This window comes from Ylistrum balloti, unplaced genomic scaffold (assembly GCF_031769215.1).
Source record: "Ylistrum balloti isolate Yb309-2 unplaced genomic scaffold, AGI_CSIRO_Ybal_v1 Utg370568, whole genome shotgun sequence".
In the NCBI taxonomy this organism is placed as follows: Eukaryota; Metazoa; Mollusca; class Bivalvia; order Pectinida; family Pectinidae; genus Ylistrum; species Ylistrum balloti.
This window is the reverse complement of record NW_026782356.1, coordinates 31,222-46,372: the sequence shown is the minus strand read 5'-3', so window position 1 is coordinate 46,372 and position 15,151 is coordinate 31,222. Positions and strand designations below refer to the sequence as shown.

At 35.3% G+C, this 15,151-nt stretch overlaps 1 protein-coding gene across 1 annotated transcript; it reads right to left on the bottom strand.

The window, feature by feature from the left end:
* Positions 1 to 252: 252 nt before the first annotated feature.
* On the bottom strand, positions 253 to 14,677 carry LOC132556395 (long-chain-fatty-acid--CoA ligase 1-like). Its single transcript, XM_060220803.1, has 22 exons — positions 14,607 to 14,677; positions 11,805 to 11,983; positions 11,533 to 11,641; positions 11,345 to 11,412; positions 10,887 to 10,988; positions 10,600 to 10,699; positions 10,080 to 10,252; positions 9,739 to 9,771; positions 9,273 to 9,324; positions 8,856 to 8,929; positions 7,958 to 8,035; positions 7,477 to 7,611; positions 5,726 to 5,808; positions 4,771 to 4,921; positions 4,471 to 4,543; positions 4,293 to 4,381; positions 4,024 to 4,140; positions 3,755 to 3,808; positions 3,013 to 3,102; positions 1,766 to 1,867; positions 1,298 to 1,369; positions 253 to 997 (listed from the first exon to the last, which is right to left on the bottom strand). The coding sequence occupies exons 2-22, from the start codon at positions 11,961 to 11,963 to the stop codon at positions 851 to 853; spliced, it is 2,061 nt and encodes a 686-aa protein (XP_060076786.1). The 5' UTR covers positions 11,964 to 11,983; positions 14,607 to 14,677; the 3' UTR covers positions 253 to 850.
* Positions 14,678 to 15,151: the final 474 nt, after the last annotated feature.

Below are 15,151 nucleotides of genomic sequence, written 5' to 3'. Positions count from 1 at the left end.
GTATATTCCATCAAATTAATTTATTTTATGTAAAACACTAGTAACAAAGATGATATAGTTTTACATTTTACATCAAAGTTAATGTCTTATATTGATGATGAAAAGAAATTCATTTTATGAGCTTACTGTGTATCATTTTTGGATAATGTTTGCTTAACAGAGGTTTACTATAGCTGTGTGCTATGATATGATAAAATACACACGTATGTTGTACTCTTACATAACCTGTGCATAATTTACTAGTTCATTTAATCACGAGGTTAACATACATTCTCTTCTATATCTCAATAGAAGTGTGACGCTTTGCTAAATCTGGACCACCTATTTCGCATTGGTCGATCTAAAATAAATGACAAATGATGACAGGCAAACGTACGAAATGAAATAACAACTGATAATCATTAAGATACAATGTACATTGAGAGGACATTTCACCATGCCACCAACACTGTCTAGTCGGACTCTTGTCACTAGTAATATATAACTCACTTCACAAGAGACAATAGTTCGGGGCATTGTCCAGTAGTCGCTGCAACGCATAAGGATAATTAAATAAAACGACAATCGCTGCTTGAATCACATTTTAAAAAGGTACATTAAAAACAGTGTGAATAAATAATTGAATCATGTTGTCCATAGTAGGGACCCCATGATCTCACTACTAACGTCTTACCTATGTAATCAACACTGACAAGGAAAGCATTTCCATTAAAAGTCTAAATTCAAGATGGAAAAATACTATTATGTTTGGTCCAAGTTGGCTGCCACAGAATTCATATATGTGTACGTTTTACACTATTCACAAATTATCTAGCACATTTACTGATAATAGTAGCATATTGGAATATATTTATGGCGTTGCTTCATGTTTTTCATAAAGCTTCGAGATTTGGGACTTGAAGAATTTTCGCAAGTTTGGTCTCTTGTTCTTGAAGGTCGGCGTGAGTAAGTTGTTGTCCATTGAAAACGGTTCTGGGTGAAGAATGATGTCTTTCACCTGCAGAGAAAATTAGATAATGTTGGCATAAACTCTTATTAAAATGGCGTTCTGATATTCATCCAGGCTTATCAACATCTGGTATGGCATAAATGATTGGAAACAGTCAAGACGAATTTCCAAGGAAAGAACATGGAAGATGCCAACTAAGAGAGAACAAATGTGATCATTACATTTCATACGTAGCGGCATGGAGATGGTCAACCGATAGAATGTGTTTCGTTTCGAAAGGCTTGATAATGAAATGTTAATAGACGACACAATGTCGGAAACTAATGCTAATCCTTATAACACAATTACCTGCTCAAACGATTTAAGTCCCATGGTTTTACCGATATTGATGATATCCTGTAGTATCACGTCTTTAAGTTTCTGTAACAGATTTTAAAAGCGACATCCAGCTTTATTTTCTTACAGGAATTCTATTATTTGATGAGATGGAAATCTTAGCTAACTCCATGGGTATGTTAATCACTTTCATAATATGCTGATTTATGCACTTTACATTGTTTTTGTAAATCTTATGAGTTATACATCAAATTCGAATTATCACATCAGATTCTTTAAAATACCTCTGCTTAGAACGGAAATTTGATAATGTTATTCAAAAGATAGTTATATGTACGAAATTTGTTCCAATCTTAAGCAAAGAAATATATAATAGTCTTTTCCTGAATTGAAGGTATTTTAAACTGCGCATTTATTCACTTTGTCATTCTAATCAGCCACCATGAAAAGGATTGATATCTTCATTTTAGATATACCAACCTGACAAGTACAAAGTTCATCCATGCTTGTAGGTAGGCCTTCTTTTGCAGCCCATGCTGGAACAACTTCTATGTCTGGCACCATTACACCCATCAAGTATGGCTATAAAAGATGTATCGTAAGAAACAGTTTAGTATTCCATTTTAGTTCAGTTTCCTTTAACAGACATATATGTCTACAGCGCGTGTCGTGTCCTCGGAAGAATAAAAATTGTCCTATGTATTATTGCGTTGTAATTAAATTTTATCAGTTGAAAAAATATTAAGAAAAGTGCAATAACAAAAGAAATGAATATTGTTGAAAAGACACACAAATGAATAACACTACTTAATAAAAAAATCTTTCTTCTAGGACTCAATTCAGAATACTGTTGAAAGCTATATGTGTTTACTCTTGTCATCTGACGATTTCATTTATGGTAATATTTTAACACGCTTAATGTTTTGCTCAGACACCAGCTGCAAGGAACAGACATCCACATTTCGAACTTTGAAAGCAACGTGATACTTTTATATTACTTTCATTCACATTGTCATGAGCTACCATATATCAGAAAATAATCACGACAGAAATCTTTTGAATTTTAATTGACAAAGCAGCATTCAACACGCTTATCAGTTTGCCGATTTATTGTGACAGATTTGTCAACATAGCTTGGGAAATAGCAAAACCATTCCATAAATGATCTTTTCATTTTCAGCCTAATTTCAACCAAGAAAGCATGTATCGTAATAACTAACCTCGGGTGTTGACTAAATTTCAAAACTGAGTATTTTAGTAATGAGTCTTCAAAAATTATGTTGCTGTCCGCGCATCTTTTGAAACTGACCAGACATTTATTAAATATTTGACTGCTTGCGGACTACTTTGCGAAAGCGAGGAGATATTTCTTTTTATTTGCACCACTTGTAGCGTTATTTCAGGAATTCCGTCCATCGTGACAATTTTTTTGACAGCGACTGAATACTCACTCACGCGTTTTCGATCTACGTTTCAAATGTCACTACGATCCCGTCTTAAACGTTATGCATTATGATTTTAGACTGATTTCATGCATCTTTCTTGTTCTAAGATTTCTAGCCAACAAGAGTCAAATGCTTCCCACCTTACACGTTACAACCGTATTCATACTGTCTTCGCTTTATTTTATGATTACAATTTACTTGGTTAAAGTTTTGTGACAATATAACATATATCATGTAAAACAGACAATATGTGAATATGGCATAACGTTTAAATGAACTAACTTTTAAACTATCTCCTTCAACAAAGGCTTGTGCGACGTATTCGCTCCTCATATACACATTTTCGATCTTCTCTGCCGCCACATATTCGCCCTGAATGAAATTAATTTCAAATATATTACATATATACAAATGTGATTAAACACAAGAAAAAAACAAGTACATATTTTTAATCCTATTTCATGGGTAGTCACTCAGGGTGCTACAAATACCACCACTTTTATTTATTGCCATTGTTTTTGAAAGATATCCTTTAGTGTTAGATACAGTAGAGCCGAACATCACCCATCCGTGATGATAAGGGCCTAAATTTTGAAGCATAGGAAGCGCTTGAGGAAAGTCCAAAGTGATAGATAGGAATATCAAAATCTTTATGAGAAGGTACACAAGACCGTAATGCAATAAATTTCGTAATTTTCATAAATTTGATAATTTAGAAGATCGTCAAGTACATGTGTTTGTTCTGAACCGTACTACTGTTCGAATGAATAAGAACATCACGTGCAAGTTACGATAAACCTTTGGGACTAAACGTCTACCAGAAATGTCTACCACCTGTAATCTCGAAGATGGTACAAAAGTCAGAAGTGAATGGCACCTTTTGATACAAACTTATTTTTATTGAAAGTATCTTTTTACTCAATGTTTTTTATACTACACATATGCAAGAAAAAGTACTGTTTTATCTAAGCGTACGGCTGAAATTATATACATTTGTGAACAGTAAACAATGTATCAAACGTACCTGTGCCAATTTAAATATGTTTTTCTTTCTGTCGATGATTCGTAAAGCTCCGTTCTGTTAAGAATATAAAAATATACGTTAGTTGTACATTGCAAATATGAATATGACTCCATAATGTGTACTGTTTTGGAATTAGGGAAAACACGAAATAAGGATTCACAAATAATCAAATATAGGAAAAATACATTTAATCATTGATTGATCATGGACCAACTACGATTACCGAATATTTCTAAGACTACGTCATTTAAATAACAATTTTGACTCACAGGCAACCATTCGCCAATGTCTCCTGTATGAAGCCACCCATTTTCATCTTTAGCTTCCGAAGTTTTCTCTTCATTTTTATAGTACCCAAGAAACACATTTGGTCCTTTCGCACAAATCTGAAAAGAAAAGAAATTGTTTCTTTGTCAAAATCGTAAAAGCATACAAATTACACAGACAATATATGAATGAAAGTTTTTTTCTTACTCAAATCTGATGTATCATAGATAAATGTATCTAATATGCATATATTTTGGTACTTTGTACTTACCTCTCCTTTTCCATCAGTAGCATAATAGTCCATCTCCGGTACATCCACTACTTTGACCAAGTTACAGGGCAATGGGCAACCAACATGGCCTGAAGTTTGAAAGCAGTTACGTTTACTATAATAATTACTAACGATATTATTCCCGGAAAGAGGACATTTAACCAGGCTATTAACTCACCTGATTCAATCTCTCCTGGTACATTGAATGTAATTCCAGCTGCTGCCTCCGTCTGTCCATAGCCTTCTAACACCTATAACACAGAATTATTTCTACTCCTTTGAACGCGTGTGATAAATAAACATTTGTAACACAAGTTTCCGCATTCTGATTGCACCTTTGAACCATATATGTATACTCAATACAGTATTCAAATTCATTATACTAAGCGTAAAATTTAGGTCACGACCTAATTCAGAATGACTGAACAGCTTCATATATTATTTTCAAAAAAAGGGGAAAAAGCTACAAAACGCTTACCAAGCATCCAAATGATGCTCTGACAAAATCTAAAACCTTGCTTCCTAGTGGAGCAGAGCCAGTGATGATGATCTTCACTCGGCCTCCTACCGTTTGCTGAACCTTTTTAAACACCAGGTGGTCCCATATACTGTCCCTCCTTACCACGCCTCTACAATATTTGTAATTGTTGGAAATATAGAAAATTCGTTTCCTAAACCCGATCCCGAGATAATTATACAGCAAGCGCCATTACAAATGTATTTGCTTTAGAGACTTCAAATGACTTAAACTGGATATGGCTGTTTACATAATGTTTCTTCATAAACCCTTCAAAATCTACCGATTTTCGATCCCCTCAGACATCACTTAACAACATCATCACGTACTCACATAAAAAAATATGCTATTACTTTTGAACAATATTCAATAAAACAAAAATAACAGAAATATTCGAGGCGCTTCAATGTAGACTGCAACTAGCTTCGAAATTGTTTTCATTAAGATTTCAAATACTTTTATGGAATCAGAAAGAAATGAAAGATACTAAATATGACAACGTAAATAAGGCAAAGCAAAGTTGATTATGATTCCAATAACATGTCAATATTTTCCTTATTGTTTTTGTAACATTAAGAGAAGCAACAATATGCATGTAGGTATATTATTATTGTCTAAAAATGCATATGGTCTTAATTTTCTCTTAACTAGCAGTATACATGTTTTCATTTCATGACGCTGCGACTCAAGTCTGCTTACGCCATATTTTTTACTAAAACGTAAAATTATTTAATTTTGTACCAACTGTATTTCCAAGTATAAACTATATATATACATGCATATGAATTGTATGTCCCAACTGGTATTTTTACTCTCGCTTATATTTTCTTATAAACTAAGACAACAGTTATCTTTCGAAAAAATAATGCTTGAAATTTAACTTACAAATTTAACGAGGTATTTAAGTATAACATACCTTTGAACTTCACGAGTTTTAGAATACATTGCTAAGTTGAGCAATGTTGTTTTTAGTTTGCTTCCCTGTACACTGGACAATATCTACAACAAACCAAAACAACATAATTGTTGCAGACAACATTTCTGAGAATAGAAATAACAGATGTGATTGCTGTGCGAAATAGCAAAACAGCATCTCAAAGCTTATCTTTACAATACTTTCTCATGAAAAGTTCATGCACTAAAGAACAAGATAAACAAGGGCTCATGCACTAAAGAACAAGATAAACAAGGGCTGATTGATGAGTTGTCGGCTTCATATCTAAGGATTTGACTGCATTATATTTCAACGCAATGCCCTTCAGTATATATACACTTTTGCCAGCTATGTTTAAGAGCATCAATGTCACTTTTAAAAGAAATCTTGATCATTCAGAATGTCTTTCACTGCATGCGTGACATCATCATCTGACCGAAGGTGTATGCCGGAAATGACCTTTTTCAATATTCAAAATAGATGAAAGCCTGATAGAGCGAGTCAGACGAATTAGGTGGAGGATCAATCAATTCAAAGCCACAATCGTTAAAGGCAGCCATGGCAATGGCAGACTTGTGAACAGAGGCATTGTCCTGATGGAACAACACATCCGTTGCGCTAGAGCTTTCCCATGGCAAGATATTTCGTAAGAATGGAATGTCCTCTTTCCGTTGAAATCCCAACTGTACTGGCTATATATATATATATATATATATATATTATATATATCTTTCTGTAACTCGCCGGTCAACCATAACAATATCATGAACATTATTAATCATGTATGGGGTTACAACAGTGCCATGCCTTACAGGACGGACGTCATCCCCAAAGCTCTGCCTGCCACGCTTAAATTCCGCCACCCACCTTTTCATTTTAGCATATGAAGGAACATCATTCCCTAGTGTTACTACTATATATGTATGGATATATTAAGGTGCTAGACCTTTCTTATGCAAATGTCGAATCACTGCTCTTTCCGCGATTTTGTCCATTTTACAAAAGACACTTGCCTTGTTTAATTTAGTGCTACCTCTTCGACATAAACTGATGAAATGACACCAGTCTTCGGGTACGCAGCCTTAAATAGTCAGGAAATAGTAGTGTTCCCTGCTTAACTTATTCAATACAAGACTCACAAATCAGTCCGGGTATTACTAATGAGAATGACAAACTTTCTGTATATGCCAAACGGTCTCTAAATTATCTCATTTATAATTATGTGAAATGGATATGATAATACCTTTTCAACAGTATGAAATAAACATCAAACACCAAAACCGCATTCTTTATCCAATATAATATATATAAAATACACGCAAGTGAATAGCGTCTATTTTATAATAGTAAAATAAGTGACAAAATGCAGCATAAAGCGGTTTAAGGACTTTTCAGATCCTGAGATATTTGACCTGCTAAACAGTAAGACAATCCGTTATATTCGTTTACACAAAATTGTTTCAAATACAGGTTCAGTGATTTCATACAACGGCAGCTGTGGAAACCGCATTCTGCCGCGATGTATGACTATAACGTACTCACTTCAATAGCTAGCTCCTCTTAAAAATCGACTAGAAACTTGCACAGACATTTTAAAAACATCCCAACCTATATTTCGGATACGTTAGTATTCTTCATTATCATTTTAAATAATATTTAGTCAATGTCACTACATGTATATCAATTTTAGACTTTGTTATTTGAAATATCACACGTATTTTGTATTTTCTCACCTTGTCGTACATGCGATTGAGAAGCCGTGGCACAGTTATGAATATAGTTGGTCTAAGTGCTTGAAGGTCCTCAGTAAGCAACTTTACGTCACCCCTGGAAAACCCAACTTGGGCTCCGTGCATGAATGCTACAATCTAACGTATATGAAATAACAAATAATAAGGTAGATAGTAATACATCTGTAAAAAAAAAACCTCATTATGAATTTGTATAAATCTATTCTAACGGTGCACCATTTAAAACAGTACTCAAATTTTTTCTACTGAAACATCTAAAATCCATGTTGACTAACACAAATGTTGTTTACATATCAACCAGTGTAACTTTCTTTTTACCGTTTGGCTTTTGTTGTAGATATATTTGACTCAAATTTTCTTTTGGATTTGACTGTTTTTCGATTATTTTTCTGTCGGTATCATTTTTTCCTTGTGTAAGCTATTGACCAATACGCGTGTATAAACCAACCAATTGAAACATTACCTGCATGCCCCTCTCAAACACATGTGCCATTGGTAGATAAGATAGATGTACATCCTGTGGAGTCACAGTGACACCTTTCTGAAACATACAAAATAAAATTGTAATGTTTTGCCCAAGATATTTTCCTTGCTTCGGCTAGTATCTATGATTAAATCAGATAATTGTGTAAGAATAAATCTACATTCACCTTATACTTTGCCTAACCAATCTTAAGTCAGGCGATGACAACGATGACAAGATGTGTCATTAAATATCCATATTAGAATTATGTATGTTTTCTATAAGAACAGAATCTAAGTTAAAAATCAAGTTTTTCTTAACACTCATCAATGTAAATTGAGATATACGTTAATAGAAGTTTTAAATAAATATAAAATAATTCGTCTTCATTTGATAAACTTAAAGTTTAAGAAAATCCTTGTCAGATACACACTCGTTTCTGAGTACTGTATTTCAATATAAATGACGACAATACATAGTTTTAAAAGATGTAAGCTGATGAAAAGTATTGGGAAGTTTACGGTCGTCAGAGCAATCTTGAGAAATATTCTACTTCTTGGCGCGATATGAAGCTGGACGTGTTTGATGCTCCTAAGCTTGCTCGTTAGTTCCGTTGTTGTATATCTTTCTCATTTGAGAACATGACATTATTTACTTGGATTGACCAAGGTTTACATGGCGGGAATCGTCGATGAAACAGAAAACGCTTCCTTTTCCGGAACATCTGGTCTTATTCTTGCACTTTTTTCATGTGTCTCTGTATAATCTTTCATTTGTTCATATTTTGCATTAATGTTATCTAGTTTTGATAATATTTTTAATATACTTAACCATACTTCTATTTCTAGTGCCTTGCTAGAGTTATATTGCAATGGAATATTGAATAGTGATGATTTACCAGTGCTATTAATGCTACTGCTGACATGTTGCTGATCAGATTCTGGTGAGAAAGCATTACACCTTTTGGATCACCTGTATAATACATAATCAATGTAAGATTGCAATTAGCTTCGCTTTGTCTGATACATTCGTAAATACATGAAAATACTTGAACAGGACCGAAGGCCAAAAACGTGCTTTTGATTTTATTAACTCCTTGAGAACTTTCATTTCACTGTCATGTAAGGACTATACCATGTGCAATTTGATATACATCTATTTGTGCAACTTGCAAACCGACATTTTAAAAATTACATCAGTTTAATGTAGTTATAAAATCACTTCAAGTAGACATTGATAAAGAACGGTAATACTCAAATCAGTTACGTTTAAACAATTTCAAAGTTATTCTAGACGAAATATTGAAAAGCATTACCTGTTGTCCCACTTGTGTAACAAATAGTTGCCAAGTCTGTAGGAGTAGGAGGCTGAGCAACACAGAGTTGATAATTTGTTATACATCTTATATAAAGTAGCATCTAATGACATTATCAAGTTAATCACCAAATTCAGACTCTTCATTTTTGTATAGTGTTTTGGATCAACATGATTCTTTAGAGATATCAATGGAAGCAGTAATGAGTTTGTTCTTTTTCTTTTTCAATATTTTAAGTATTTGTAATTTTTCCTTTTATTTTCTACTTGTGTGAAATATTTTCATATAACACTTCTTTTAAATATACATGACAGCAATGTTAGGAAAGGCGTCGATGTCATTCTTCTGAGTAGTGATTTCAGCAAAGCAAAAAAGAATGTCCAGACTTTGAAATGATATTCTATTAGTTGATTGACGATGAAAGTGCGATCAAATACCTTTTAGTAGTAGTAACAGTAGTTCGTACCTTAGGTTTCTTTAGGTTCGTCTGTCCAAGTGTCTGTTGATCAGGAAAATAGCAATATTTAAGAAATAGAAAGGAGTATGCCGTGTTCTCTGCTTTGACATTTGTTGGTATATGATATACATCGATTAATTTCAAACCATAAAATTATTACGTATTCCAGCTTATAACGTCAATCTCTCTCTCTCTCTCTCTCTCTCTCTCTCTCTCTCTCTCTCTCTCTCTCTCTCTCTCTCTCTCTCTCCCCCTCTCTCCTCTCTCTCTCTCTCTCTCTCTCTCTCTCATGTTTACTAATACAATAAACAAGAATATCCCTTCTAAGTATCATAAATATGCATTCTTACTTCTACAGCGCTAAACTCCTTAATCTCGACATGAGCTTCTTTTGCCAGCACCTCCAATTCCGCCGTCACCTTTTCTATAAGGACGATACACTTCAGAGTTTGCGTCTTATCTATGTTCGACATGAGGGTCTTTGCCTTTTCTGCCTTGTCACATATCACATGGGTAATGCCAACTGTAGAGATGGAAGTCATACACTATTTATGTTTACTGAAGTACCACAAAAGTCAAACCTAAACTTTGTTGCAACAACACATTGTCAATGTATGAATCTGTAAACCAAACTGTTCGGTTTTTGACATTGTTGTAGCAAAATGTTTTGCCACAAGGAATAAATAGCTTTTGATTTTATTCTTTAAAATGATACTATTACACCACCATTTAGTATACGATATGTTAATATCTCTTGTAATGCAATATATTCTGAAGCAGGTCAACAAATTTAAGTATGTGTATTGTCATAGTAATGATGATATTTGGTAATATGTTTTGTTTCAATACAATCATGCTAGTTGGACGTACTTTGGTTGATGATAAAGCTGCAGGCTGTCGTGCCCAGGGTATCGTATAGTGGTACTGAAACCATGGAGAACATTATCCCTGCCTGCTCAGCTATCACATACTGAAAACATAAGAAGACATTTACTGTCGGAATCTTAAATTGTTTCATCAGAGAGATTCCAAAAATCAATAACCTACTTATAAAATGCAAAATCAAAAACGTTATTGATTACAAACGAGCATAACGTTTTATATTGACTTTAAACAAATTGAAAAACAATAAAATTAATGATTTATGCGAAACAAACCTCTATCATGTTCATGCTATAAAAACCAATGAATTCCTCGTTGCTAGCCTGTAGTCCGATTTCCAGCAGTCCCGAACCAAATGCATTCGCTCGGTCATACACCTATCGATATATAAATATTTTATGATGTTGATGTTAACGAAATTTATCCCAAAAGACAAATCAAAATTTTAAAACTACTAAAACAAATCCAAGAGAGCATTTAAAAGTTAGGTACCTTTGTAACGATCGAAGAATTTCCTTGATTAGCTCAAATTGTAGGGAACTGAAGATTCAGTTTTCACAATAAATAAACGAGACCCCCTTACGGAGTTTAGATATTTCCACCCATAGCAAGTAACTTTGTAATGATATCTTGAAACGAAGACAGTTTATTTGACTATGTAATGTTTTCAGCACGCAGATCATACTCATTTAGAAGAAAAAACACTTTGTGTAGATAAAGATAATTTGTTTACCTGCTGGTATGAAAGCCATTCGTACTCCCCCGCTCGACCGGTCCTTGCTCCCAAACATGGTCCATTGTCTGTTCAAACAAAACCCGCGGTGATGAAGCATTGATAGCATACTCTACTCAAAAACAATGAAATCTAAACTCAGATATCATCAAAGATTAAAGAAAAAAATATGTCTCGCTACAACTTACTTGACACCCGGAGTCCCCTTTGGAAACAGTCATATGTAGTTTTGACATCTTCATATAACACTTCCATAAGCTTTTCATCCTTCATGAAGTGAGAACATCTTGAACCATCCTATGATAAGGAGAAAAACAACCATAATTCTTAACAAAAGCATTGTTCGACTGGCCGGCGAATACCTGGAAACTGCTTTACTTTCCTGTGTCTTAAATCAGGTATCCTACAAAGGCGAATTCATATATAATTTTATATTTGAATCAGGCCACACGGTACTCACCTTTAGTATGACAGACTGGTTCTGCAGGTCGACAGGGGGGATTACTGGATCTGCTCTGGTTGCCAGGTAATAGGTAGCGGCTGCTGCAGCCGTGACTGCGCCCAATCCAACCAAAGCCCCGCTGTTGTGACCTATACAATCCATTGTCTTCTTGTACATTAAACTCACTGCCTAATCAGCTGGCAAAATAAGTATACACACTGGTTTCAGACAATTAGATGCGGATCAGTAATGCAAAAATGACCAAGCAAAGATGTTTTATAACAAACACAACATAAACGGACGGAGAAACAGTTTCATTTTACGTTTTATCTCATCCCATAAGGTACAGATGGATGAAAGATCACGCGATCCTGCAGGCTATGACAATATTCTGTCCTGGAAGCCAATGTGGTTGTGTCTCAGCGTAATGTGGTATTGCAAAAACGGATGTGAGTAGTGCACAGTGTAACACAATGACTAAACACGGTGTTTACTTGGGTTGACCGAAACGTTTATTTCATCGTATAGTGGTTTTCCATAGTTAGTACTTCGCGTTAATATCCATTACAAAAAAATAGTTCCTAATCAACATACATCAGTTCGTCGTGGCACCACAATTAACCACCTGTGTAAGGCAGAAAAAAACTAAACATCTGCCATATAGAGTTCCCTACAAATGTCCATGGGCCAACTTGGCCAGGGCCCGCTCCATCGCTGAGCAGGTCCCATACGGGACTCTGTCCGTCTCCACGTCAGACTCCCAACTCTCTCTAGCTACTCGATCCCAGACTCGACTCGACTTCTACTGGCTATTGTCTTAGTATAAATAATACCCAAATACTTAACTTCAGCCCAGTCCCTATTGGACAACAATAAGCCAACCCCCGGAGCATCTAATTATGAAGGCACGTACGACTAGGAGTACCCGTTATCAACTTCCCATCTTTGATCTACCTTATACATTGTTTCTTATCTTGGCGATATTCTGCCACGGTGCTTCAACACTGGGGTACACACCCCGCCCGTTATCAGGCGTGCATCCCTACCTATCACTCACGGGGTTTTTACCTCGGTCCAGCATTGACTGACTTTTGACCTGATGTACTTTAAACTAAGATGTTGCTCTCTACGATACACACCATTCCAAAGTTACCATTTAACCCATTTTTTACTCATTTTGTTACAACAGGAAAGTCTATGATATGGGATTTAAGGTCTCTTCACGGTTGCTTACACCTATCAAATTTTCTATCTATGATCATCAAGGTGTGCCGGTCTAACTAAGACTATAACATTCGCTCTAAGATACATCTGTTCAGGAAAGATCTTTCTAAAGCACACTCTTGAGCGTCTATTCTTACTTTCCAAACGGAACCAAGCCTTGTCTAACGTCAAGGTATACAGTTGATTCCGTCTAGTAAAGAGAATGATGTTGTTCAGGACCGGGATAATCTTTAGACATCATGAACAAATGTGCCGTTCATGTAATTAGTTTCTCTCCGTTCTTGGCCTGACTCTACGTAGAACATGAATACGCCAGGCCGTCAAGGCTGCAGCTTAGAGCGATTCTGCAAATGTACAACCCAGATGCAACTGTCTCGACGTGAGGACATTTTGACCTGGGACAGTACTATGTACCAGACTACTGGAAATGCTGTCAACAACAGCACTTTGGGCAAAATAACGCTTAATCATTCAAACCGTTTAGTTTTGGCCACTTTTACTTTGTTACAGAAGTTACCACACACTTTCATTGGGAATACATTGGTTTGATTTACACAAAAGTTACAAAATCGACAGCTTGTCAAGAACAAGTACCAATGCCGTAAAATATGAAATTGATATTTTTGCGTATTACAATGTACACATATATAATATAACTTATCGTGACGTCACTTTCTGTAATTAACTGGTGCTACACTATTTATCTATCTAACGGGTTTAATGTCCACTATTACGGCCTTTCAGCGGACGAGTGTGATGATGCTAAACACATTGGAGACCATAAATGTAGAGCGGAAAGACTTCAAGCTTGACGTTTTAAGCATTTTTTACTTGAAAAATAGATCGTGTATTAAAAAGCATATAAAATTCGTTTCCAATTGAATGTCACGAACTTTGCATTTCAGCTACCCTTATTCCAATTGATATGCTATTTACAAGACTCCAAAATGTCTAACGTCGCTGAAACGAAAAATTTATTCGTTTCATAAATATAAATCAATATAAATTAATTTAGATGCTATATTTATTGGTATTAACTTTACGAAAATTTCTTTCCATGAGTAGTAACAATACTTATATGAAGATTCATAACTTGTGTGGATGAGTATCCCCTGTAGGAAAGGTGGCTACCAAAAAAATATAAAATCATCATCCATTAGATGATATACAATTTCTAAATAGTGCGGACGGTCAGGGGGTGTCCTCGAATTTTAAGGCATACATGTCCCGTACCCTAGATTTTGTCATCTAGTAATGGGATTTTATTTTCATATTCTGCTCAGATCTCTAGAACTCCAGTGTTGTTTGACGACGCGTTAACCGTGTTGTAATCCAGAGAACTGTAGTACGATCTAGTACCATTCACCACAGACCAGAAATACATGCCGTGAACTATACGATAGTTACACACCAATATGATAACAGAACGCTCTACCAACTGGTACATGTTCGCCCTAGATTTGACACGGCCCATCACGAGGCGCCGACAACCCATAAAGGATATAAAACGGTGTCAGTCACACAGAGGGGGTATTTTTATGGTAAACTTGCAAAATACACAAATGGCAAAAAATAGTTTGACACAGTTCTACTTACCAGCTTCCAGCCCGCACAACCAGCATTGAGTGTAGTCTTCGTACTTTGCCCCGTCCGTCCGTCATAATAGACGTGTTGGGTCAGACAGGTATAAGATACGCATGTACCGGTTAAGGGTAAACAGCTACCCAATCATTGACTATGGACTATACCCGTATCTCCACTAATCGCACTCTACAATCAATCACTGTTTGAACATTGCGAAAAGCAGTGTATGATTTAGCATAATCGAAGAAAATGGCTGACGTATTTCTCACTTTCCGTCATAAAAAGTGCCAGATGACAAACATAGAATAGCACGTGACTTTAAAGGGTCATGGTATATCCGACAGGAGCGTGGTACTCGATCTTTTACCACGATAATACTGACACGTCGCGTTATCTTACCTCAACTCTTCTCTGACTTGACATCATTGTAAACATGCAGGTTTTATAGATCACGTCTAATAGTTTTAAAACTGGTATTTATAATAATTTGATAAACTCGACGGATCAACAGCGAATCATGTAATTCAAATTTGTTTCACTACATTTCTGAAAAATAT